General features: G+C 30.9%; 4 protein-coding genes and 2 non-coding genes across 9 annotated transcripts; 3 read left to right on the top strand and 3 right to left on the bottom strand.

Moving 5' to 3' along the window:
* Window positions 1-289: 289 nt before the first annotated feature.
* On the bottom strand, window positions 290-2,267 carry LOC108459421 (UMP-CMP kinase 3-like). 2 transcript variants are annotated; one of them, XM_017758788.2, is made up of 8 exons: window positions 2,194-2,267; window positions 1,747-1,796; window positions 1,600-1,651; window positions 1,402-1,519; window positions 1,133-1,289; window positions 933-1,013; window positions 724-831; window positions 290-633 (listed from the first exon to the last, which is right to left on the bottom strand). In XM_017758788.2, exons 2-8 carry the CDS (start codon window positions 1,771-1,773, stop codon window positions 508-510), a joined length of 669 nt encoding a protein of 222 aa, XP_017614277.1. In that variant the 5' UTR covers window positions 1,774-1,796; window positions 2,194-2,267; the 3' UTR covers window positions 290-507. The 2 variants fall into 2 exon arrangements, with proteins under 2 accessions (XP_017614277.1, XP_052882539.1); XM_053026579.1 differs by having other exon boundaries at window positions 1,747-1,819; window positions 2,194-2,255.
* Window positions 2,268-8,894: 6,627 nt separating this feature from the next.
* LOC108458993 (stemmadenine O-acetyltransferase-like) lies at window positions 8,895-10,067 on the top strand. The gene has a single exon (XM_017758368.2). It carries the CDS (start codon window positions 8,895-8,897, stop codon window positions 10,065-10,067), a length of 1,173 nt encoding a protein of 390 aa, XP_017613857.1.
* A 654-nt stretch (window positions 10,068-10,721) lies between these two features.
* On the bottom strand, window positions 10,722-10,812 carry TRNAY-GUA (transfer RNA tyrosine (anticodon GUA)). Its single transcript is given in 2 exon segments — window positions 10,722-10,757; window positions 10,776-10,812. It is a non-coding gene; the product is annotated as a tRNA-Tyr (tRNA).
* A 3,070-nt stretch (window positions 10,813-13,882) lies between these two features.
* On the top strand, window positions 13,883-15,513 carry LOC108458994 (stemmadenine O-acetyltransferase-like). The gene is made up of 2 exons (XM_053027048.1): window positions 13,883-14,109; window positions 14,604-15,513. Exons 1-2 carry the CDS (start codon window positions 13,973-13,975, stop codon window positions 15,250-15,252), a joined length of 786 nt encoding a protein of 261 aa, XP_052883008.1. The 5' UTR covers window positions 13,883-13,972; the 3' UTR covers window positions 15,253-15,513.
* Window positions 15,514-18,220: 2,707 nt separating this feature from the next.
* On the bottom strand, window positions 18,221-18,311 carry TRNAY-GUA (transfer RNA tyrosine (anticodon GUA)). Its single transcript is given in 2 exon segments — window positions 18,221-18,256; window positions 18,275-18,311. It is a non-coding gene; the product is annotated as a tRNA-Tyr (tRNA).
* Window positions 18,312-21,361: 3,050 nt separating this feature from the next.
* LOC108457721 (vacuolar protein sorting-associated protein 24 homolog 1-like) lies at window positions 21,362-25,784 on the top strand. Of its 3 annotated transcripts, none has more exons than XM_017756808.2 (6): window positions 21,362-21,615; window positions 21,806-21,882; window positions 23,195-23,297; window positions 24,330-24,451; window positions 25,162-25,356; window positions 25,443-25,784. In XM_017756808.2, exons 1-6 carry the CDS (start codon window positions 21,504-21,506, stop codon window positions 25,521-25,523), a joined length of 690 nt encoding a protein of 229 aa, XP_017612297.1. In that variant the 5' UTR covers window positions 21,362-21,503; the 3' UTR covers window positions 25,524-25,784. The 3 variants fall into 3 exon arrangements, with proteins under 3 accessions (XP_017612297.1, XP_017612298.1, XP_017612299.1); XM_017756809.2 differs by having other exon boundaries at window positions 21,464-21,615; window positions 21,814-21,882; XM_017756810.2 differs by lacking the exons at window positions 21,362-21,615; window positions 21,806-21,882 and adding an exon at window positions 22,411-22,460.
* Window positions 25,785-27,611: the final 1,827 nt, after the last annotated feature.

The raw sequence follows: 27,611 nt of genomic DNA, 5'->3' as shown, positions 1-27,611 counted from the left end.
CAAAATATTCCTACAAGTTTTAGCAATTTTTTTATGAACCTCAAAGTTTAGTGTGGACTGTTGTGGGTTAAATTACACAAGAGCAGATAAGTCATTAGTTCTTGTGGCACTGGATATCTCAGCAGAAGTTTGAACTTAAATCCTGGGATGCCATGCAATGAGAGCCTATGAACAGAGCTTCTCTTTTTATGATTTCATACTATGCTATGCATCTTCTCAATCATATAGTTCTTCTCTTTTTTTTTCATACTTATGACTCTCATGGATAATTAAAAAAGGGTCAGATAACTTCTAAAAGCTTCCATCATAATTATAATTCTTATGAAAAGTTTCTTATGAAAGAAGAGTACAACACTTCATAATATACAATGGCAATTCATTGCAAAGCACAACTCGGTCAATACAGTTACTCAAGATAATTATACATACACCTCATAGTTTACATTATTATTTCTATAAATGCACTGAAATCTCAATACTAGTTTTGTTTTCCAGCTAAAGGGGCACCTACAGAATAGCACAACACACGCATCTCCCCTCAACATTTTCGTCTTTTGGGACTTTTGGGACTTTTGGGTTGAAAATAGCTTTAACCTCCTCAAATACCTCTTCAACCGGCTTTGCAGCATCAATCTGAAGGTAAAGCAACAACATTTGAGTAGTATGTAAACATGGAAACTATTAAGAAAACAAAAAAACCATTTCAGTGAAGCAGAATTTTACCTCTCGAACCTTGCCCTTTCCTTTATAGTACTCAATTACAGGAAGACTAGACTCTAGAAACACCTTAAATCGCTTCCTTATTGTTTCAATGTTATCATCTTCTCTTCCCTTGTTATCCAGAAAATGAAAAATGGTTTAAAGAACAAAAAAAAGTAGGAAACCATCTGATTCAAACCTATATATATCTTTTAGAGGGGACATTAGCTAACCTGGTTTCTATTAAGAATTCGCCTCTCCATTTCTTTTTCAGGACAATTAAAATACAGGACAAATTCTGGCTCAATTTTAGTCTGCATTCAGCATGTAAGTGAAGTCATTTTAAAGTTTAAACTCACTGCTTTTGTTGGAATATCTAAATGAATGAAGCTGAGAAGACCGCATAAAAGAAATGAGATAAACAAAGCCTTACAAGAGCTTCAAATGCAGCTCGGTTTTCTTCATTACGAGGAAAACCATCAATAAGGAACTTGTCATTACCACTATCCAACATTGCTTTTTGAAGAAGCTTAATTGTTACCTCGGAAGGAACAATCTTTCCTTCATTCATCATGTTCTGAATCATGATTCTGCAGACCATAAGACAACAATGCATTCAATTAGCACAAAGCCAATGAATTAGTAGATAAGCATGTATTCATAGATTTCATAAAAACATAATCTTATATATATCTGTCATACCCATTTTCAGAACCAGAGTTTTTTTCAGCTCGGAGAAGATCTCCTGCACTAAGATGAGTGTAACCAAAATGTTGAACAATTTTCTCACATTGGGTACCTTTGCCACTACCCGGACCACCTTATTGGGAAAAAAAAAAAAGGCTGATAAAAGTAAATTCAAAAACAATAATGGTAAAAATGAAAAAAAATAATTATTACCTAAAACAAAAACCACCTTTGGGTGTTTCTCAGCCAAACGATCAGAGATATCCTGCATTTAGATAATTACTTACAACTCAATGTCATCAAAGAAATTGATTCTATAAACAAATAGGCCAACAAATTAAATTCCATAACCCGAATTACCTTGCTTGAATCATTGGCTGTTCCCATTAGTGAAACACTAAGTTGAAAGCCTACGCATTTAAACAGTATGAATCTAAATAATAATACTCAAACAAATCACTCTTTTGAAGTCTTTTAAAAAAAAGAAAATACAAATACATAATTTAGTTGGTAATACAGCATAAGAAAATGAAAAGGTCCATGAATTAACATAAAAAACATTACTAATAAACTACAAAAAGCAATAATCTGTTCAAGCTTCCCCACACAAGCTCAAAACAGAGAAGGATGCACTAAAACCGTAAAAAAAAAAAAGAGTTAAAATAGCGAATTCTAGACGAAACTCGAACTTGATTAAATAGCCAGAAAAAAAAAACTAAATAATTCGAATTATAAGATTGCCAAAAGCCAGGTCTGTAAGCCATTAAAGGCACCACGAAGAAACGGGAGAGGGAGAGAGAGGGTTACCTCAAAGGAAAGGGGAGAATACAACAAAGCGAAATGGATGATTTGATCGAACGAGAACATGATATTAAATAGACGGTTTATTTTTTTTTTTGAATTTTGTCCCGTTGGAAAGCGGTGGTTTTTAAAGGTAAAAACACCTCTCCAGTAGCTGTTAATTTTGATATTAAGCAAATTAGTCCCTCCAGAAAAATCAGAGCAATTTAATTCCTGTCAATTTTGAAAGTAAACAGTTAAGAAAAATTAATCACGAAAATTAATATTTTCTATCAATCATACATAATTTTTATTGATATAATAAATTAAGCCTTCAATGTTTATATATTTCGTCAATTTGGTCTTAATTTAAAAAAAAACTATCTGAAAAATGTATAAAAAACTTTAACGTATGGTTAAATTTGTTATTATATTAATTAAATTTATGTAAATTTAACTAAAAACATAAATGTTATGGTTAATAGGGACTTTGGATGCTCACTTTCAAAATTAATAGGATTAAACCAATTGACTTAATATCGAAATAAAGTCCTTTTACGTTTTTTATTTGAATATAGTAAAAATAAAAGTTAATATGTATTTTGTCTCTGAAATCGTCCAAAAGTATCTAGTTGGTACTTGAACTTGTGTTCCATTAACTAGGTTGGTACTTTTGTACTAACATAATTAGTTTATGTTGACGTGGCACTATTGGTCAATTTTAATAGTGGCATGTAGCAATCTCTCAGTATGACACATGATTGACATAAATTAAATTTTTTTAAAAATATTAAATTTAATTAAATTAATAATTTTTTCACATCAATAATAAACCTAGATAACTAGTTCTCCATATTGATTCTAAATTTACTTTTTAATAAGTTTATATTTTTTATAAAATATCAGAGGTTATTCTTGTTTTGATGAAATTAAATAATATATAAAATTTTAAAATATATAAATTGATAAAATATATATAAAAGTTTTATATCAAGAATAAACTTAGATAGAATGTTATCCAAATTCAAATGTATTTGAACAATCATATGTCTAGATTCATTGTATATTGATTTTAGTTCTTTTTATATATATATATATATTTATAAAATTATAAAATTATAAAATTTTAATTATATATTATATATTTTAAATCTTTATATATCTTTCAAAAATAATATATAAGCTTCTTATATTTTTTATATTTTATATATTTCTTAAAATAATAATAACCTAAAACTGTTTTTTTAAATAAAATATACAAATTTACTAAAATACATCTAGAATAAATCGAGACAACTAGATGTCTAGATTCAAATTTATTTGGAAAACCATTTGACCAGGTTCATTTTTGATGTAAAAAAATATACTATTTTTATTAATATATACATATTTATTTTTTTAATTTATACCTACCACATGTCATATTAAGAGGCTATCACGTGTCATCATCGGATTGGCCATTAATGCCGCATTAGCAGAAACTAATGGGTTAGTGCAGAGATACCAAATTGGGTGATTCAATATAAATTCAAGTACCAACTATGTGCTTTTGGATAAATTTAGCGGACATATTATATATTAACCCTAAAAAAATTATTATGTATTAAAATAGGTTTGCTTATCATTTATTTTTTAGAATTAGAATTTTTAAAGGGGCAAGTTATCTTAGTATGCAAAATTTGTTATCCAATCGTATACTTCCCGAGATTTTTTTTTAAGAATATTCTACTTTATTGTTATATATACAAATTTAACTTGATAGAACATGACATTGACATCTATGGGTGAAAAATTTAGATTATTTGGTAATACATTGAACTTGAAATCTATGGATGTCCTGTTGGTTGTATTTTAAGTTGTTGATGTCCTTCTTTATCTCCCATAAGTTGTACAAGTTACTAAACAGTAATTCATTACAAAAAACTATGTAAAACATTTACAAACCTTAAACCATTCAAATTATATCTAAAAATAAAACATTTTCAATACCATATATTTAACATTAAGAGAGAGTGTTTGATCAAATCGAGTGAAAAAATTTCGAGTTGACGAGTCTTATTTTATCATCCTAACTCTATTTGAAATTTTTTTAATTCGAGTCAAGTCAAGTCGTTCGAGTTAAATTTAAAAATTTAAATATGTCAAATTAAAATCTTATTACAAGATAATTAATTCTTGCAAACTTTTTCAAAGCAAAATAAAAAAAAAAGTACTTTAGTATGATAGACTAGAATCATTAATTAACATATTTAAGTCCAAAATTATTATTTTAGAAAATTTTTAAAATTTTAACTTTCTTTATATATTCTTTATATTCTTTTAAAATTTTATAATTTTTTAAATACAAATTTTGGAATTTTTATAAATATTTTGAATTTTTGAAAATTATTTTGATTATGTTGTAATTTTTGTTGAGAGAGAGAACAATGTGCTTATTTTCAAATTCGATAGGGAGAAAAGGGGTATTTATACCAATCTGTTATTTGGATTATTCAAGTTATTCGAATTGTAAAATTCAACTCAACTCAAACTTGAATTACTTATTCTAGTTGACTCGAATAACTCGATTCAGTTAACTCGAAATTTGATTTTTTCGAATCGAATCAATTTTGCTCACCCTAATTAACATAATAATATGGACTTTATAATAATAAAAACATAATGATACGAAAGTTCTATACAAATTATTTATAATTATAAATATTAGCTTTGATTCAAATGTTTTGATATAACAAACTTAATTCTAAATTTTCTTAATTAAATTTGCACTAATCATTTTGATCACATTTAGATAAATTTTCTAATGCGACAAACTCAAAAAAAAAAAAAGTTTCTAAATGATTTTAATTTTATACAAAAGTTTTTGAGTAACTCCAAGTGCTTTAAAATGATTTTGAGCCCTATTCTCAAGTTTTCCCAACACTGTCTCGAGACACAAGACCATATGTCTCGAGACACATGAACTTCGAATGTAAAATTGTTCAGAAGAAATATTGTCTCGAGACAATTTGAGCATTGTCTCAAGACATAAATCTATTTGTCTTGAGAAAAACCAACATCGAAACTAAAGGTATACTACAAAGTAACTCTTTCACGAGACAAAAAGTTTGTGTCAAGATAAGAAAACATCAAAACTAAGATTTGCTTTAAGGGAGCACTCTCTAAAGAAAATCGTGTAATTATCTCGAGACATACTTAGATCACAATCCTATTAGAAGAGATTTTGCTTGGATTTAAACCTGGTAGATAAATCTAACGCACCAAATAAGTATTTTAGTTATAGATCCATCGGATATGGTTTATTACTTAAAGATTGCTTATTGAAATAAATCTCACCAACTACTTACCCTTAGATCAACACTTAGATTCAATGCCTTCGTTATCACACTAAGGATTTCTTAGGTTGGTGTCATTTGGTCCTTCAAAGAACATAGGGACAAAATGTTAACACATGAATGATGTAAATATTCTATCACTATTCTATTATGAGAAGAAAATATGAAGAGAAGAGAATGATCTCAATTCTCCTCTTGTAGTTACACTACTAAATAACATAACGAAATCAACGATGAATCTCAGCAAAAGAGCGGAGAGGTTTAACGATCTACAAAGATTATATGATCAATGAGCTTGAATATAAAATAAATAAGATAGGATGATTAAATCCTTAGAAGAGATGGAAGAGACCGAAAGAGAAAGAAAAAAGGGAAAAATCGAATCCAATAGAAAACGATGTTATCGATGGCGGCGACGAAAATGGTTCAGTGGTGGTCTAATGAAGAGAGAAAAAAATATAAAAAGAGTAGGAGGGTTCGGTCACAATATTGAAAGAAAAGAGAAAAGAAAAGGAGTGGTGGAGGAAGGTTTTCCCACGATGGTTTGCGGCGGCTCACAGCGGTGATGGTGAATGACGGTGATCGAAAGAAAAGAGGAGAAGAGAACCTTGGATGGTGGTGTGGAGGTGGTGAAGCTATAGCTCACGATGGAGGAATTTTAGGTGGTGGTTGAAGGTGGTGATTGTTTTGTCAAAAAGGAGAGAAAATGGAGTGGAGATGAGAGGAAAAAGAAAAGAAAAGAGAGGGAATGAGAGGGTTGGACGGCAATAAGGTTTTTTGGGTGGTCAACACTTGATTTTTTGCAAGGATGGGGTGAAAGAAAGGAGAAGGAACATAGGAGCAGAAAGGGAGATCATGCTCCCCAATTTATGGCAAGTTTGACCCATAAAAGGGGAAAAGAATCAAACCAGTTAAGGCAACAATGGGGGGTTGGACGACAATGCTTTAATGCACATAGGAAAAGTGTGCAAAATTTTAATAAAAATAAAGTAGCAAGAGGAATCAAACTAAAGACCTCCTAAATAACTTAGGGGCTTATTACCACTAGACTACACCTTTCTTTGTTTTTGCACTACAATTAAAAAAAAAAAAAGGGATATGACATTAAGATTTTCATAAAACATTGTTATAAAAGGCTTGATTGGTTAAGTGGTAGGTTTAAAGGAAGCTAGAGTGATGGAAATGAACTGAATTATGTGTTTTATAAGTTGACGAATGGTGTTGGTTAATAAAAATTGAATTGGAATTATGTTATAGATCAAGATTTAAAATCTGCCATGAGAAGATCACGAGAAATGAAAAGTCGTTGAGTAGATTCTAGTGTGGCGAGTGATCATTCCATTAGGTAAGTTCATACAATATGAACATTATTTAACTTTCTTTCCATTTTGTTCTTAAATTGTATAATTGAAATTCAGTAAGTAGTTGGTTGCAAAATATAAATATATAAGAAATACCGAGTTCTGTATGAAGGAATGTGAATAAAATTACAGAATGACAGCGTCCCGATAAACTGGTAAAAGACTCATATACATAGTTACATGTATTTTTTGATAATTTTTAGTTCCAGCATTTGTTGCGGACTTGAAGATACATGTAGCACAGATTTAGCTTGGACTTGTAATCTGATGTTGTTTTAAAGGTTTAGCCTATACTGGTAACCTTACATTTATATATAGCCCTGGCCAGGCTTTCATTGTGTTAATAAAGGTTTAGCCCGGATAGGTAACCTAACACATTTATATAAACTGAGATGCATGATAATAAATTAAAGTTCAGTTCTATTATGTTCCGTGTCTCAAATTCCATGAAATCTACCTTAGAGTGGGGCGTCTGTAGATAGTCTGCCATTTTTGTGTATCTATAGTTTTGTCCTTTAAATTTCTATACTTAGTTGAATAATCCGTTGGAGCGATTCGCCACCTATTAGTTCGCAACATGATCTATCACTATGTTTAAAGTATGTAAATGTTTTGTGTTTGAATGGTAACCTCCTGTAGTGCAGGTCTGGCGACCAGACCGGGTAAGAGGTGTTATAACACATGATTCCGAAATCGACACGCCCTGGACACAATCGTGTGGATCACATGGCCATGTGGGTTGCTCATGTGAAAGTCTGTTACATGTATACAACTTCCGAAATGCTCTAATGTTCTAATTTCCATTGTTTTTCACTCCCATTGTTCCCAAGTGCCTTATTAAGCACCAAAACATGAATATAAAAGATTAGAAGTATATAATTCACCATTAATGTCACATAATCACCCAAAAATACACTAAGATTGAGGCTAGAATATTTGGGTGAATTACCCAAAAGTGCTATTTTTTTAGAAAAACTATCGGATTAGGTTGGTTTTTTCGAAATTTATCGGATTAAGCTGATTTTGGAGAGAGAGAAGAAAAATGAACATGTTTTCAACAGATTTGGCGAGAAAAACTTTCCAACTGGACGTGCTTTCTTGTTCAGTCAGTAAAGCGTGTCCAATTGGATGCATTTTCCTTCTCTCTCCACAATTTAGGTTTTTTTAAGGTTTTTAGGGTTAGATTTTAATATTCTTTTAAGTGGTTTTGTTTAGGGTTTGTCAGGGTTTTTAAAGTTTAAGGTATAGGGTTTAGGTTCCCATAAATATTATTTTAGGAAATTTTTAATTTTTAACATTTTTATATACTCTTTAGAATTTTTTATAATATTTATATTCGTGGAAAATATAAATTTTAGAATTGTTATAAATATTTTTGTTTTAAAAATATTATTATTTTTAAAATTTTGAAATTATTCTGAATTTTTTGTCATTATTTTGAGACTAAGTTGGTAATTTAATTTTCAAAATTGACAAGTACCAAAAAGGTGTTTACACCAATTTGTTATTCGAATAGTAAAATTTAACTCGATTCAAAATCGAAACTCGAATTACTCAATTCGATTAACTTGAAGTTCGTATTTTTTTAACTTTTTCGAATCAAATCGAGTTTTGGTCACCTATAGTTTACTGTAGGTGGAGGTCAACCCGCAATGTTCAGAAAATATTATCCCAGGAATCCCTAGATACTTGACGGGTGAGTGGCAACTTTATAATGGTTAAAATTAGAAGATTGAAAATGCTACCTACAAGGCGTATTTTCAATGACATGCCTGAAAAATGCATTGACAGCTCACCTAGCTAAAGGCGTTTTCAGCTGACATGGCACAATAAAAAAGATAGGGGCTTATGTGGTACAATAAAGTTATAGAGACTTCTTTAACAAAGGTAAACTAACCGAAGGGCTTTTATAGTAGTTTAGCCAAAACTAAAAGATCTTATAGTGGAGGCTTTGAACTCCAATAGTTTATATAGTTTTCTCCTTCGGAGAGTTTGTCCAAACATTTTGGTGAGGGGAAAAAAAACAAAGAAAATGATGAAGTTTGACGCTCAGATTCTTTCAGAAGAAATCATCAGACCATCTTCCCCAGAAATTCATCAAAAAGAACCCTTCAAACTCTGTGTATTTGATCAGCTAACTCCCACCACTTACGTTCCAGTCATAGTATTTTATGCCCGGACTGATAACAACACCACCAATATTTTGACTCAGCTGAAGAAATCTCTTTCAGAAGCCCTAAACATCTTATATCCCTCTGGGAGAATCTTTAGTAACATGTTCCTCCATGATTTCGACGCCGGTGTTCCGTTTTCATCGGTTCGAATTGGTTGTCGATTATCCGAGTTTCTCAGGCATCATCAAATTGAGACCTTGAACAACTTGCTCCCATGCCCTCCTTTCTGCAAGGAATCAAATCATCAGGGTCCTCTCTTGGTTTGTCAAGTCACCATGTTTGCATGTGGGGGAATAGCTTTAGGCATCTGCGCCTCACATAAAATCACTGACGCCAAAACAGGCTTCATTTTAGGCTTTGTTTGGAGCACAATCTGCCAAGGATACCACCCTGAAATTAGATTTCCTGCCTTATCTAAGGCATCCTTGATCTTTCCACCTAAAAATCCAATGCCCAAGAATTACATAATCATGATGGAAAACTTATGGTTCACTGAAGGTAATTTTATTACACGGACATTTGTGTTTAATGAGGAAGCAATAGCCGTCCTAAAGGACATGGCAAAAGGGGAAGTCGAGACTACACCGACACGAACCGAAGCTGTCTCGGGTTTCATCTGGAAATGTTCAATGGCGGCATCCAGGGCGATACAAGGAACCTCGAAACCATCCATTGTGGTCCAAGCGGTGAACATGAGGCCAAAAGGGAAGCTTACGACATTAGATGGTTCGGTTGGGAATGTATTCTGGTGGGCGAGTGCACTCTCGAATGCAGCCGAGACAGGCACCGAGTTATCCACATTGGTCGAGTTGATGAGTCAATCCATTGCTGTTTTCGACGATGAATACATGAGATCCGTCCAAGGTGAACAAGGGTTTGAAGCCATCGCTGAGCACTTGAACCAGCTGGAGCTGTTGTTTTCCTTTGAAAAACCTGATATTTTCGCCTTCACCAACTGGATCAATACCGATTTTCACAAACTAGATTTCGAATGGGGGCAACCTTCTTCATTTGCATTACTGGCAAAGTAACATTATTCAAAATAATAATTAATTAAAAATATATAGATATAAATTATTTTGATATTTGAAATATAGTGATAATAAAAAAATTCTAATCATTATTAAAGAATTTGTAAAAAATATAAAATTTTTGATATATTGTAAATTTTAATTTAAAAATAGTATTTTTATCTTTTATTATTTTTATACAACATTTTAACTAAAAATTACAAAAATAGTATTTTTAAATAAAGATTTAAACTGAAATTGATAAGAATTTATACATAACTATTCATTTATTGAATACATCTTTTATAAATATGTTTTATATAAAATTTTATCATTTCACCCAGTTAATAAATATTTAATTATAAATATGATTCATTTTATCATTTTATTATGATTCATTTACTAAATCGAATTATGATGAATAGTTCAAAATTCTAAAAAATTCATTTAAATTAAACTGATAACATCCCTAAAAATAATAGACTGAGGCGACATTATACATTTGTGATAATGTATTTATCATTTCAAATTTTGAAAATAACAAAAATTAATTGATTTAACAGCTACAACTTCATCAGGACTAATAGCAGAATTAAACCTATTCTTTTAATAAGGTGAAAAAGTGCAAAATTTAACCTATTCTTTTAAATAAATTGAAAAAAAAAAGAAGCAAAATCCGACCTGCCGGATTCGAACCAGCGACCTAAGGATGGCTTTTAGGATGTCCTACTACAGTCCTCCGCTCTACCAACTGAGCTAAGGTCGGTTAATTGGTAACAATATTATAGAATTCTTTAATTAATAAACTGATATGGAAATTATTTGGATAATTAATACTTACATGACGTATTTAACTTTTTTATAATATTAGTACTTAAAGTTACTTATGTCAATTCTTACAATTAGCACAAGTAATTTTCTTTTTCATTAACGGAAATTATCACTTGACCGGTTTGACTATTAACATCGTTGACATGGTTGACAAAAGCTACCAAAATTTGCCACATGGTAGTATGCTAACCTAGCATGTCTAGTCAGCAAAAAAAATTATTTTTAAAATTTTGAATAATTATTTTTGAAAATATAGTTTTTATAAAAATTCAAATGTGCATATAGAATGAATCTAGACAATAAGTTCTCCAGATTCAAATGAATTTGTACAAACGGTTGTACAAATTCATTTTAGAGGAGTACAAAATTAAAAAAAATCTAAAATAAATAAAATTATCAAATGTTAAAAACTGAAAAAAAATCTAAAATATTTTAATTTTTAAAATCAATGAAGATTTTTAACAATTTGCTACGTAGTTCCAAATCAACAACATAAAATTAAAGTTTTAATTAATGTAATTAAAATACATATTTTTAATTTAAAAATTTTGATTTTTTATATTTGCCACGTGAGCATGAAATTTACATTTTCAATTATAACATTCAATTTAGCTACCATTACTATTTAATCTGAAATACCAAAACATCAAATAACTATCAATCTAATCTATACATAGTATAATATTTATCAAAACTACATTCGAACATCAATTAATGAATTTAAATCTTTATATGAACTTATCTCGACAAAAACAATTGTAAAAACGAAACCAACAACTAATCTGACACTTTAGCTTTTCCTCAGTTTAGATCCGTTTGGTTCGTTTATTGATCTAAATAATAAGTTTCATTCAATTAAACCACTGAAATAACTTAGAATAATTAATTCAACTTATAACCCTTATCAATGAGAAATTACAACTTTTAATTAATCGATCAAGTTTAGAGTTCAGGGTTTAAGATTTAAAGTAGGGATTTGAGGTTTAGGGTTCCGAGTTTTGGGTTTAGAATTCAAGGTTTGGTTTAAAAAATTTACCAAAATTATAAATCAATGACATAAAAAGAATTGTTGAAACATCATTAAATAGTTGAAAAGAAATACAAGATGTCGTCACGCCCCTGCTCATCTACTAAAAATTTGAATATGAATATGAAAAAATATATAATTATATAAATCAAACACATGCATTCAACACTTATATTAAAATCCAACTAGATTTTAAATATGGGTGTGTCGGGTCCAAATTTACTTTTCTTAAATCGGATCGAGTTTGAATAAAAAAGTAAGTCCATTTTCTGGACTGAATTAATCCCGAACTTAAAAAATTGACTTAAATAAGTTGCATGAATTCGACCCAAATCTAACCCAACCCAATTCATAAATATCACTTATTGCAATTAAGCTAACGAAAATTATTAAGTTAAATAACTTCTTAAAATAGGTGAGTAGACAATTTAAGCTAATAATAATTCAAAGAAAAAGGTGCAAAGTGTAGGCCATGAGTATTAAAATTTTCCTTCTTCTTGGAGTAAGCACAATTACTAAAGAGTGAATTCAATTTAAACAACTAGGACCTATAATAAGAGCATTCATTTTTCTTTTCTGCCTCTTGCATTTATATGGTAACTCACCCTCACATATCAACATACAGAATTGTTCTTTCAAAAAAGGACATTTGTTTATATAAGTTATTTTAGATAAAACATCAATAAAATATTCTTCCAACTCGTATTCGGGGTTATACAAGCTTATGAAAGCTCCAATGATAACCCGAGACCATATGAGAACTAAAATACAAAGTTCTCAAGTTTTATCGAGTTGGCGTCGCCACCATGAAAGTTTCACGTCACGTCATCCATGACAAAAACATGGCGTCGTGACTTTGGTGCAATGTTACAACTCTAAAAACAGTGAGTTGATGTTGCGATCTCAAACAGGGGACATAGTGATGTTGAAAGCTAGTGTCGCGACCTTGTAGGCAAAATCCTACAAGCTCATACCTTTTTAGTTTCATCTTATCATTTAACAAAGTATAGTTGACCTTAAGACCCAAGTAACAAACATCACAATATATAGGTCCAATTTCACATCTTAAACCAATAAGACTTTAACCGTCATTCCACCAACATGCTTACAAGTGTGGGGTCCAATTTGCACCCCTTACCCATACGGGCCGTGTGCAAAAATCCCGCATCTCACAAGTATGGTTCAATTAAAAACGATAGAGGAGTAGATAGATTGTGAATGCACGTCTCCAAAATTCGATTTTCCAGCTAATTATAAAAAAAAACATACAAAATCTTAAATTTCAATATAACAACAAAATAATTAGATTAAATTAGATTAAAAGTAATAAAAAATTCTTACCATTTGCAATTGAACGGTCGAACTAAACGAAATAAGAGAATTTGTCATTAATAATTTCAATAAATAAGAATAAAAATTGTAATAAAAAATTAATTAAAAAAACCTTAATACAATTTTAATAAAAAATTGAGAATGAACTGAGAGAATTGAGTGAGAATTAAGAGAAGATTGAGAATGAATTGAGAGAGTTGAGAGTGAAATGAAAAAGTGGGATATTTGGGGTTTAAATAGGGTAAAAGACTTGCCGTTAGGAGGGAGTCGTTGGAATTCGATCGTAGCCGTTAGGAAAAACGCGTCTAGCTGAATATGTTTTGTTGACTAAGCAGGAAAGCACATCCAGTTGGAAGCATTTTCGTGCCAAATCTACTCTCTCTTCAAAATTGGCTTAATTTGATAAATTTTTAAAAAAAAATCGGTCTAATCCGCTATTTTTTTTCCGAAAAAAATAGCATTTTTGGGTAATTCACCCAAAATATGTTACTATGAACGCTTATTATCAATGTTTAATACAATTGTTTACTATTATTAACTATATTTTTGGCAGATTTATTGGAGATCTTATAATGAAGGCTTTAACAAAGGTAAACTAAGTGAAGGGCTTTTATAGTAGTTTAGCCAAAACTAGAAGATCGTATAGTGGAGGCTTTGAACTCCAATAGTTTATATATTTTTCTCCTTCCTATAAAGTTTGTCTAAACATATTGGTGAGGGAAAAAAAACAAAGAAAATGATGAAGTTTGAGGCTCAGATTCTTTCAAAAGAAATCATCAAACCATCTTCCCCAGAAATTCATCAAAAAGAACCCTTCAAACTCTGTGTATTTGATCAGCTAACTCCCACCACTTATGTTCCAATCATAGTATTTTAAGCCCTGAGTGATACCAACACCACCAATATTTTGACTCAGCCGAAGAAATCTCTTTCAGAAACCCTAAACATCTTGTATCCCTTCTCTGGGAGAATCTTTAGTAACCTGTTCATCCATGATTTCGACGCGGGTGTTCCGTTTTTATCGGCTCGAATCGGTTGTCGATTATCCGAGTTTCTCAGGCATCATACAAATTGAGACCTTGAACAACTTGCTCCCGTGCACTCCTTTATCCAAGGAATCAAATCATCGGGGTCCTCTCTTGGTTTGTCAAGTCACCATGTTTGCATGTGGTGGAATAGCTTTAGGCATCTGCGCCTCACATAAAATCACTGACGCCAACACAACCGTCATTTCAGGCTTATCTAAGGCATCCTTGATCTTTCCACCTAAAAATCCAATGCCCAAGAATTACATATATCCATGATGGAAAACTTATGGTTCACTGAAGGTAATTTTATTACACGGAAATTTGTGTTTAATGAGGAAGCAATAGCCATCCTAAAGGACATGACAAAAGGGGAAGTCGTGACCACACCGACACGAACCGTAGCTATCTCGGCTTTCATCTGGAAATGTTCAATGGCGGCATCCAGGGCGATACAAGGAACCTTGAAACCAATATTGTAGTCCAAGTGGTGAAAATGAGGTCAAAAGGGAAGCTTACGACATTAGATGGTTCGATTGGGAATGTGTTTTGGTTGGCGAGTGCACTCTCGAATCCAGCCGAGACAGGCACCGAGTTATCCACATTGGTCGAGTTGATGAGTCAATCCATTGCTGCTATCGACGACGAATACATGAGATCCGTCCAAGGTGAACAAGGGTTTGAAGCCATCGCTGAGCACTTGAACCAGCTGGAGCTGTTGTTTTCCTTTGAAAAACCTGATATTTTCGCCTTCACCAGCTGGATCAACACTCATTTTGACAAACTAGATTTCGGATGGGGGCAACCTTGTTCATGGGCAATACTGGGAAAAGCAGGGCAATTTGGAAACTTAACTATTCTCGTTGAAACCAAATATGGGAAAGGAATAGAAGCTTGGATAACCTTAGATGAAACCAGAATGTATGCACTACAAAAAGATCATGAATTCCTAAACTTTGCTTCTCCAGATCTCCAGATTTCAAGCTTGTGAGTGTCTTTGGATGATCAATAAATCTCCTCTACTATGAATAAGGTATTTTTCAGTAGTATATGGTTTCTACCTACTTTAATTTTTTGTCTTTCAGGTGCTTTTAAGCATTGCTGTTGGACTGCTATGTTGACGGATTATTAGTTTTTTTTTTTTCTTTTCAAAATATATATTTGAGAGTGGGTGTGAAAGTCTTTGGAATTTTTTTATCAGTTAGTGTTTAATATATTATTTATTGGAAGCCATTTTCATTTGCTTCCCGCATCTCCTCTCTATCAAATGTTTCATTTTGGAAACAAGGGTCACACAGCCGTGTGACATAACTTAAACCGTGTGAGTATTTGAAGCATGGGACACATAGTCATGTTCCAGCCCATGTGTCTACCTATGTGGGTATTACACAATCAGGTCGTAGGCCATGTGAAGTCTGCACCTAAAATAATATTTACACACAGCTGTGTGGGGTGACCATGTGTGGCACACGGCCATGTGACAACTCGTTTCTCAGGCCGTGTGTTTTATAAGTTGCCGCTTAAATAAGCCAAATCAAGCACCAATTCTTGCAAATCAAAACATGTTATTTACACAAGCATTCATATGACCAAAACACATTCAAACACACTCCAAAACATACCAAATCAACCACCCTATAAACCTAACCAATATGTCATCGAAAGGAACCACAATTCATACTTCAAAATCAATCCAACCAACATCTAAAGTTCATTCATTAAGCACAAGTCAAACATACCAAAACCATTTCACACATACATATCATTTAGCCATGCATGATTTACCTATCATCACATGGGTATGCATAAATGTTTAACAACACACCTATTTGCACCATTATTTACAATTGATCAATCAAAAACATTAAGGCATACATAAGTTTGGCACTATACTCAAACATACCAAATTGTCAAGTTAACATTCAAGCCCTTTTACATGTCATTTTTAACCCTAAATCAAAGTAACTAAAAACCACCAAAATGATAATTGGATAGTGTAATCATGCTCCGATGCAATTCCAACCAATCGAATTTTCTGATGATCTAAAAGATAGAGAAAAACAACTACGTAAGCAACTAGTGCTTAATAAGCTCGTATAAAGGAAACTTAAACTTATTGAACATAAAACGATTAAAATTCAAACATTGCTCATTAGATCATATGAATATTTTTCATTCCTATCCACAACACATCACATAGTTAGTAGATATATTTAAAAATATATCAACCTATGAAACATGCCACATATCGTGAAAAGGATTCCAATATATAAACCATCCATCATATATTCCATTTGTTACATTTTCAATCCAATTACACATACTACATTTTCCACTTCATATTCTCAATAACATAGCTCATTATATACATACCTTTTCGTTTTAAACCTGAATTACTCGTTGAACCAAATTGAATAACATCAGATACTCGAGAAATGCTCACACAAACTGTATCTTTACATGTAACTGTAATTGTATCTATAATGCTCACACGAATTGTGAAGAATCTACAACAAATGCAGGACACATCCAGGACCAGCACCCAAAACCATATAATCCCTAATGACATGTTATATGTATCCTAAGTATTCACAAGGTTCAAACGGGACCAATATACATATTCAAATCCTTTAATTTCATTGCACTAATTTTTCAATTATAACATTTAATTTAACTATCATTACGATTTAATCCAAAATACCAAAACATTCAATAACTATCGATGTAATCTATGCATAGTATAATATTTATCAACACCTATATTAATATCCAACTAGATTTTAAAAATGGCACCATGTAAAACAGATTTCTCTTCATTTGTGTCAGATTGTTAATGTTTTAAAGGAAAAACAATTATGTGAAATAATTACACTTCATCCCCTCTCACGTAATATTGGGAGAACAAAAGGTTGGGTGATGCGCCTGTTGGAGCAACCCCAGTATTAAGGGACTGCTTCAACAAGACAAGGATGTAGGGCATACACAGGGATTGGGGCCACTCATGTTTACCATACTTAGGTTCTTATGAATCTCCTTTTTATTTACCAAAGAAAACCACATTAATGGACAACACCCTCTCAAACCATTAACCATGGTTGTTCTTTTAACTTATTAACCATGTGTTAGAAAATTTTTATTTTAGTGGTTTTTAGTGTATTTAGTGTATTTATTTTTACATAAAAACTAATTTAAAAATATTAAATATGGGCGGGTCAGGCCCAGATTTACTTTTCTTAAATTGGGTCGAGTTTGAACAAAAAAGTAAGCCCATTTTCTGAATTGAGTCGGTCCCGAACTTAAAGAACTAATCTAAATACGTTGCATGAGTTCGACCCAAATCCGACTCAACCCAATTCATGTTAAACTGAGGAAAATTGTTAAATTAAATAACTCCTTAAAATAGGTCACTAGACAATTTAAGCTAATAATAATTCAAAGAAAAAGGTGCAAAGTGTAGGCTATGAGCATTAAATTTTGTTATCAATCCATGTACTTTATATACCTTATAAATTTAATATTTCAACTTTAATTTTATTAGTTTTAATTTTGATTAAATACTAACGATTAACTTTATTTGGTTAAATTATGCTATTAGTCTTGTGTTTATCGTAAAGTTATAGAGTTAATCTATATTCTCCAATTGGATCATTTTTAGTCTCTATTTTTTTTAAATTTTGAAATTTTAGTCTTAATATAAACGATCCATTTACTATTTTTTTTTGTGAGCAATATATGAAAATAACAAGTTAAAATAACATTACACATGCGATAATGAAGATAACATTACACATAACCTACTATTGTTTTAATAAGGTGAAAGAGTGATGCAAAGCAATTTTAAAATTTGAAAAAATACCAAAGAAAGCATAGGGATTAAATTCACAACTTGTGGCATAATTCAGGGACTAATAGCAGAATTTAACCTATTCTTTTTAAAAGTGTTAAAAAATAATAGAAGATCCGACCTGCCGGATTCGAACCAGCGACCTAAGGATAGCTATTAGGATGTCCTACTACAGTCCTCCGCTCTACCAACTGAGCTAAGGTCGGACGACTGACATTGAGGTTATAAAAATTTATAATTAATGAACTGATATGGAAATTATTTCAAAAAGAAGATTTAATTGTTGAGAAAGAATTGTACATGTTTTGGTGGATAATAAATACTTACATGACGTAACTTTTAAGGGTGAATAAAAGCAAAGCTATTCCTTGAATTTGATAATTCTTTTCATCCTTATAGTTATTTATGTGAGTAAAAAAGTTAAAAAAATAATTGGCTCTTTCCATTAACGAGAATTGGCAGTTAATTGATTTGACCATTAACATCGTTGATATAGTTGATGGAAATCATTAAAAATTGTCATGTGGTAGTATGCGACCTAGCATGTCATAGCAACAAAAAATAAAAATAAAAATTATTTTTTCAAATTTGAATAATCATATTTTGAAAATATAAAATCTTTTTAAAATTTTAAAATGTTCATATAGAATGAATCGGACAAACAGTTGTACCGATTCATTTTGGATGAGTACAAAACTAAAACAAAATTTAAAAATTTAAAAAATAAAAATATATATATTTCAAATGTTCAAAAACTCAAAAAAAATCTAAAATATTTTATTCTTTAAATTAATAAATATTTTAATATCAAGACCAGAGGTTGTAGGAGATGTTGTTACGTAGTTCCAAATCAACAAGATAAAACTGAAGCATGTAATAAAATTTTAATTTATGTAATTAAAAGGCTATCAAGATGTTTAGATTTATTATATATGCACATTTTATTTTATTTTTTAATTTAAAAAATTTTGAATTTTTTTATATTTGCCACTTCAGCATGCTCTTTTCAGCATACTGTCACATGGCAATTTTTTGTGGCTTCCATCAATCATATCAATAATGTTAACGATCAAATCGATCAAATGACAATTTTCGTTAGCGAAAGGGGCAAATTGGATTTTTTGAGGTCAGTGAGGGCTCAATTAGAAGTTTAAACTTTTAGAAGTTTAAACCTAATTGCCTAAAAGGTTTAAACTTCTAATTGGCTCAATATTACCTCCCGATCACCATTTTATCAAATTAGACGATTTAGTCTAGCTTATGTCTCGATCTCACCAAACTAACTCGAGCTAAATGAATTGATGTTCAACGGGATCTCCTATTGGTCTCCCATATCTATATGTTCCCTTAGAGGTGTCAATTCTAAATTTTGAAGTTTATTCAATTTAGTCCCTATACCAAAAACTAACCAAACAACATTTCTATCAACCAACCACCATAAATTTAGCTACTCATCATCATTCCAATACAAGCAACAATCCAAAATACATTCAAATCATATATTAACATAAGCACAAAGATAGGGTTAAAGAAAACTTAGTGTTTTCTTAATGATTGCTTGAGAAGAATGAAAATGGCAACAATGGAGGTGCAAAATATCATGAAAGTTCATATTTTTAACTAAGAAAAAGGAAATAAAGCTTAACTATATTAAATGTTATGGATTAAAATGAAAATACAAAGAAAGTTTAGAGTACTAAATAGCAATTAAGACAAAACTACAGTGAAAACTAATTGATTACCAACTAACACAACTTAAAACTATAAAAGTTTGAAACTAAACCCTAGAAAAATGAGGAAGAAGACAGCTAGAAAACCAAAAAGATGATACTAAAGTAAAAAGTGAACAACCTCCTTAGTTCTCAGTCAAAAGTGACTTTTAACATCTAATTACAATCCAAAATTTTTAACCAAAATGTCATTGGATGTTGTATTTTAATTGTTGTTGGATAAAAACTACTCCTACAGTCAATTGTCTCCTTGTCAGACGACAGTATCGCAATACTCAAGTTTTGGTGTTGCGATACCCAAAAAAATATTAAAATTGGAAGTCTTGGGGGATTTTAATGTCGCAATACCCATCTTTGGTATCGCGATATCACTAGAGTTTATATCAATTTTCTTCACTTTAGTACTATCAAGGATATCACGACTTTCATAGCCTCAGTGTCGTGATACCCCCTCTGAATGATGATTTCTTCGAGTTCGACCTATTATTGACTTCCTACACCAATTCAATCATATCATTAGGTCCCTCATGGCACCATTTGACCAATTTGGTTCTTAAAAGAGTATAAAACTAATAAAAATCATTTATTAATAACAAAAGCTAAAAATAGACAAAAATAAATAAAAAGACACCTAAATTGCTTGAGAATAAGCTCCTCGAGTGTAATAAAGCGCCTAATTTGATGTATCAAACTACGGCAAATCACGTGTCGCTATAAGAATGCGCCATGTTTGCATTTTTTATATTTTTAATATTATATATATTATTTGATTAAAAAATTTTAAAATATAATATATATAATATAAATAATTCAAAAATAAAAAATCATAAAATATATAAATATAAATTTTAAAAATCATAATATATAAAAACCGTAGAATTTTATAAAAATAAAAAAAGTATTTAAATTTTAAAATTGCAAAAAAACTTAAAATTTTTAAAATATATATTCTAGAAAATTTGTAATAAATTTTAATTTTTGAGAAAATTTTAAATTCTAAAAATTAAAAAAATGAATAAAAATTAGAAAATTAGAAAAAAAGTTTAACTAAAAAATATGAAGTCTAGAAATTGAAAAAGTTAACATATGAAATTGAAAACTAAAAGAAAAATCAAAATAATAAATTTTATAAAAATTTTAATAAGTTTTTTATAAAATGGAAAAATATACATTTTAAGAAATTATGAAAATTTGAAAATATTTAAAATTTAAAAAATACCTGTCGATGATCAATCAACATTAGTTAACGTGATCAACGACCAATCAACATTGATCAACTATCGCTTAAAGTTAAAGGTATTTTTAGAAATATTTAATTTTTTAATATTCTTATTTTTCTATTTTTAAATTTAAATGTTTTTAACGCTATTAAAAAAATTGAACTGAACCATGGAACAAAATGATAGTTTACGTACTAAAATGAGACGAGAAAACGTTTAGGTACCAAAATGAAAAACTGGTATAGTTTGGGGGACAAAGTGAGCATTAAGCCTAAATTTTATGGAGGAAAATCTAACGCAGTTTACATACGACGTCGTTGTCATGTGCTAACATGTGTACTCTCGTGGCCCTGAAAAGTGCAGAAGTAAGCCAAAGAAAAGATTCGGGGGAAACAAACACGGATGAGAAAATTAGGAATACACTGATATACAAAGAGACTAGCAAAAGATGGATAAATTTAAGAATATGTTGAAACCCAAGCCGAACCCACAGCAATTACTAAGAGATTGGCAAAGAAAGCTTCGTCAAGAGTGTCGTAACATTGAACGCCAAATCAGAGGCAAGTTACTTCATTTTCTTATTTCTCTTAGTTTTTAGGTGAACCGTAAAGATTAGTTTTCTGGTGCTAATGTGATTTTTGAGTTAATTGGTTAAATTCGAGGTTTAATATTGCTTGGTTTTTGGTTGTTGAATTTTCAGATAAGAAAATTGATTATGGGTTTTTCTTTTTCATATGGATTTTGTTTTAGATGTTCAGAGAGAGGAGAAAAGTGTACAAAAAGCAATTAGAGAAGCTGCCAAGAGAAATGACATGGGGTCTGCTAAGGTAATTTCTTAGTGTTTCTGTTTATATTTTGTTTTTAATGGAATTTTAGTTAAGTAGATCGGTTGTGCCGTAGTTGTTAGGGAATTGAACTCTTTTTCTTTTCTTGTTTACTAGAATGGAATGATTAGGTAGATGTTATATAATTACATCAAAGATCATTCTGGAATAAGGGTTATCTAATTGATTTCGTTGCCATCTGGATACTAGCCTTATTGTTGGAGATATCTGAACTAATTTTTCTTTTCCCTAGTGTGAATTTTTCTACTTGTTCTTTTGTCTTTTTGGACTGATTTTCTAGAAATCAGTTGTGGCTAGTAGTAACTATTTGTTATGTTACTTGGACTCGGATGTGACTGTATGTTTGAGGGTTCTTGGAGACTCATATCCCTATACCCATGTCCGAATATGTGTAGGACATGGGTGTTGGACATGGATATTCAAGAAAAATGATTGGGGCAACATAGACTATCTCTTGTCTTTTGTTGATAGCTGATCTAATCTTTTATTTTATTCTGTTCTATCATGTAGATTGGAGTTCACTTTAAAAGGATATGGCCCTAATATGATGAATAATATAGGTATTTAATTTTTTTTCTATCATGTAGATTGGAGTTTACTTTAAAAGGGTTTGGCCCTAATATGATGAATACTATAAATATTTAAATTTTCTTCTATCAAGTAGATTGAAGTTTACCTTAAAAGGATTTGGTCCTAATATGATATATAATTTAGGTATTTAAATTTCCGAAGCAGATTGGAATTTATTCTTGTTTGAATGACATAATGAGGCATGCACGCAAGGGATGCTAATTGAATATAGAAGTATTAAAGAACTTAGATATTCATCCAGTAAGCTTTCGGAAGTTTAGAAAGCTGGCCTAACTGTGACTTGTTATTAGTGAGAAACACAAATTGTTAACTGAAAACAGGTAAGATGTAGATTTTGGGATCAAGAAATGATCATGTTTTAGTTAAGTGGTTTGACCTATGTTACTACTGGTACTCCGGTATGAGTGCTGGATTTGAGTATGTGTGACACGAGCATGTTCAACTCTTTTAAGTTTTTCCATGTATTTGGAGAGTCACATTCCATATCCATGTTCGTCTATATATCAAACACGGGTACTTCACAAAAATATGAATAGGTTTGACAAATTAAAACCTGTGTCCCCATGGCTGTTATATGTGAATGTTTATCTATTTCCATCATCCACATGCTTGAATGCCCATAATTTAATTTTCAATCTGCTTTCTTGTTGTTGATGAATTGTCTCTTAATTACATTCACGTCGTGATCCCTATATATTTCCAGGCACTTGCAAAAGAAATTGTAATATCAAGAAAAGCTGTGAACCGTCTATATGAGAATAAGGCACAGCTTAATTCAATATCCATGCACCTCGGAGAAAGTGTTGGTAAGACAACTTATGCTTTTATGCGTTATGTTTATTCCAAGACACTATTATATCCCTACGCCTTAAACTTTTTAATTCGTAAGAATCAGAATGCATGCTGAGAATGTTCATGGCATGTTGTTACTTCCATGAATGATTTGGTATTTTAAGTATTAAACTAACACACCCAAGTACATATTCTTCTAACTTTGGAGAATGTGCAAGTCGAATAATGTTTTATGGGAATAGCAATTTCGGTGGTTGAAAGATGTGATTTTGACTTTTGATTATTATCAATAATCATTTTTATCATTTTTTACAGGATATTGACGATTACTGAAGTACCTATTGCTTGTTTTTATTTCTATTTACAGAAGCTATGCCTCTACAATTTTTATAGGTAGAAAGATAGGAACACTATGGCTCCTAGTATTTCAAGGGTTTTTTAATTTAATTTTTAGATATTGAATACGTAACCATTTTATTGGTGAAATTTTCATTTGACTTAGATGAGATGTGATAAAAACTCATGTTTTATCATGTCCAAATGTATGGAAAATTGTTTTGCTTTCACTACTAGAGAAGCCTACTCCTTTCTATGCTGATGGATTCAGCTTTAAAAGTGTACAAGGATTTATTCATATGGTTATTTTGGAGCTTTTTTTCTGTTTCTGGGAGGTGATGTTTACAGGAGGACAAGAATGACTGATTGCAGAGTCTTTTTTAATAAAAGATTTATGCTATGTTGAGTTATTTATAAACTTCCAATGTAAAATCATTTTCATTGTAGCATTTAAGAAGACCTTCACTTTCAACCTCTTTCTGGAGCAACAAAACCTTGTTTGTTGCTGGAGTTGAGGTTGTCAATTTTTTCCATCTGCCTTAGATATGAACTCAGCTTTAGTAATGACATGTTTGGGGAGCCCTTGCTAAGAATAAAAGGGTATTGTAGGGAAAATTTTTCTTCTTCTTTTTCCTTCTTTTTCTTTCTTTAGTGTTTTTTGTATTTAACCTTTATTTATAAATGTTTTTTTTCTGGGAATGGATTTGAAGCAATTGCTCGTACTGTCGGTCATCTTTCCAAGAGTGCTGAAGTCATGAAACTTGTAAACAACCTCATGAAAGCTCCACAAATGGCTGCCACAATGCAAGAATTTAGCAAAGAAATGACCAAGGTAATTTTAAAGTTTGTAATTGTGTTGTGTTTATGATGCCAGTTTTTGTTTCACAATATTCATCATCCTTGTTGGCAATATTCCTGTCTCAGTTGTTCCGAATCTCCGTTTTCTCTGCCCATTGGAAATTAATGCAAGTAACATATTAAGAACACTGGGTATTTGGCTATTTTTGTTTTGAGTTACCATCTTGCCTCGAGGTTGATTTTCTCCTGGTGCTCAAGTAAACTCTGTCAGGCTTTTTATTTTCTCACATGTCCAATTGAAATTTCAAATTTTGAACCAATATGGTTTCGTCTAAAGGTTATTTAAGATTCATTTACGAGTTTGAAGTTTTCTTTCATTTTATTTGAAGCTTAGATATAGTCACATAAACTTTCTTCGGAGAAAGATTATGGATAATTGGATAAAAAATCCACCATTATTAGTGGGAGTGGAGGAGGTGCATTTGGTGTTGAGCTGTTTAAGAGATGAGGACGCAGATTCCCTGTCTTTCTGCTCAGTCAAGTGGGATATGGATTCAGACTTAAAGAGGATTGAAAGAACCAGATTGTTGTACTAACGTAACTAAATCAATGAACGTCCCTTTTAAAACTGATAAGAGACCGAAGTGGCATGTAAGAAGTACCGTCATGCAACATATTTGGCGAGTAGATATCCTGTTCTTTTCTTTAAATTCTCTTAAGCTGCAGTTGCAAATTGGTTTATAGGCTGGGGTGATTGAAGAAATAGTAAATGATGCTGTTGACACGGCATTGGACTCAGAAGATATAGAAGAAGAGACAGAAGAAGAAGTGGATAAGGTTCTTTCAGAAATAGCTGGTGAAACTGCTGCACAGCTTCCTGAAGCTGTTCGGAAGGAAAGAGTGAGGGTACCTACCCAAAGAGAAACCACTTCACATCAAGTATATTCCCTTGGCCATTGTTTTCATGTTCTTTTACTTCTTATTGCAAAACGCTAAAGGAACCATACTGCTTCAAAATATTACAGGAAGAAGCAATTGCAGAGGGTGCAGATGATGAGGAAGAGTTGGAAGAGATAAGGGCGCGACTCGCTCGAGTTAGATCGTAAACCTTTAACTTCCATTTTGGTGTTCTTTTGCTATCTATCAACTAAAAGTGTGTGTTTTGTGTTAGTGTTAAATAGCTTCTTTTGTGCTCATCGTTTGTGTTCTTGAGAGAACTGTGAACCTACCAACCATGCCAGCCATTTAAAAGAGCTTTGTAGTCAACTAGCCATTAACGAGAGGGACTTACATTTGTGGCAATAGCCTCACTGAAAATTCCATTTTTGTTATAATATTATTATGTAAATATTACCAGTTTAATATAATGGTTAAAATAGATTTGGTAATTTTGGAATATAACACCCAAAAAAAAAAAAACATGGAACAAGGGCACCCAAAAGAAACATGGGCACGTATGCATGAAAATATCAAAATTTATATAATTAGATTATTAATTTATCAAATTTATAATAAAATTGTTGTACGACTAAATTAGGTTATGTTTGGAAAGGAAAAACTAATAATAATTATACTCATAAAATTTGTAATTCTGTTTGATTAATAAATATCAATTATATCGTAATTTTTGTCATATTTGATAGTACAAATTGTAATTAGAGAGTTACATAATTTAAATTTTAATTATTAGAAAAATTATTAGTGTGATAAAATAATTTTTAAACAAATAACAAAAATTAAAATATTATGCTAGTAAAAAAGTAATTCATAATATGATAATTGATAAAATAATAAGAAAAATAAACATGTGCAAGTTTATCTAATTGCTCCAAAGCATATTTGTTGGATTATTCTCTCTTAATATTTAACATATGCTTCTTATCATCATCAATTGGTCCTTAATTGAGTTCATCATCATCTGAATTTGTACATCAAAAAATTATTAATATCTCATTTTTTCATGTACTCTTCAAAGTACGAATTATCTCAATTCCACCGTAATTGAAGTTATGAAATATACAACATCCTAATACAATCCAACATATTTTTTTATGCTATACTAAGGTGATTTTGTGGAATTAATTATTTTAAAGATTTATAGTTATTATTTAAAATTTAAAGAATAAAATTTTATTTTTTCTAACAACCAATTTTGAAAGTTGAACTTATTTTCCAGCAATGTCTTCTATGTTTTTAAGAGTAAAACATTATTTTTCATTATCTTTTCTATTTTCTCCATTTTTACAAGAATATGGAATTGATGGAATAATGAATTGCTGATTATTCTTGTGATTCTGAAAATCTAGTAAGAAAATGATGATTTAACTTAATCTAATGATTTTGATTGTCTCATCTTAAAACCTATGTTCATGTTCTATGAGTTAGAGAGAGAGTTCAGATTTCTCAAGGTTTTTGTTGTTTCAATATTATATTTGCGGTGATAATTAATTTAGAATATTATCTGAATGCAAAGAATTAGATTTGATTGGAGCTTAGACTTTGTTTTTAGAAATTGTCATTGATGAGTGCTTAAAAGAAAGCGAAGAGAAGATGAGTTTTTAACATGAGTTTAATGTTTTTAGGTTAGATTTAAGTTTCTTGGAGTAAATATAAGGTTAGATTTAAGTTATGGTAAGGTTTGGTTGGAGGTATCGAGAATGGGTGTTGAAGCGAAAAAGTGTATCGTTTGATCGCATTGCATGCTTTTCTTGAATTTCAGAGATTTTAATTGTTAGTTCTTGCTATCCTAACTTGATTTGTTATGTTGATGTGGATTTTGCCGTGAAAGAAATTGGAGAGAATTAGAAGGTAATGGGCAAAGAGAAGGTTTTGAAGGCTTAAGCAATTTTTGATTTGTGCAATACAAATTTCTTATTGATAAGTTATGATTAAATATGATATTGGATCATTAAACGACTTTGGATAGTTCTTGGGTATAGTTAACATGCCATAAGATATATTTTAAGTTTTTGTGTTACATGTTAGCCTCGTATGTCTGAGAGATTCATTTTATGGTGCTTTGCGCAACCTTGAGGATTGGTTGGATTGAGTCATGTTAATTGCGCACTAGAGATTCATTTTGTGCACCTATTTTATGTGCTTATGCACCATTTGTCGGGGAATCGTTGAATATCTATTACGAGTCTGATTTCGATTAATTGAGCACTAAAATGCACTAACAATTCTGGAAATTA

The sequence above is a fragment of the Gossypium arboreum genome, chromosome 4 (genome assembly GCF_025698485.1).
Source record: "Gossypium arboreum isolate Shixiya-1 chromosome 4, ASM2569848v2, whole genome shotgun sequence".
NCBI classification, from domain to species: Eukaryota; Viridiplantae; Streptophyta; class Magnoliopsida; order Malvales; family Malvaceae; genus Gossypium; species Gossypium arboreum.
This window is presented reverse-complemented; position numbering and strand designations above follow the sequence as displayed.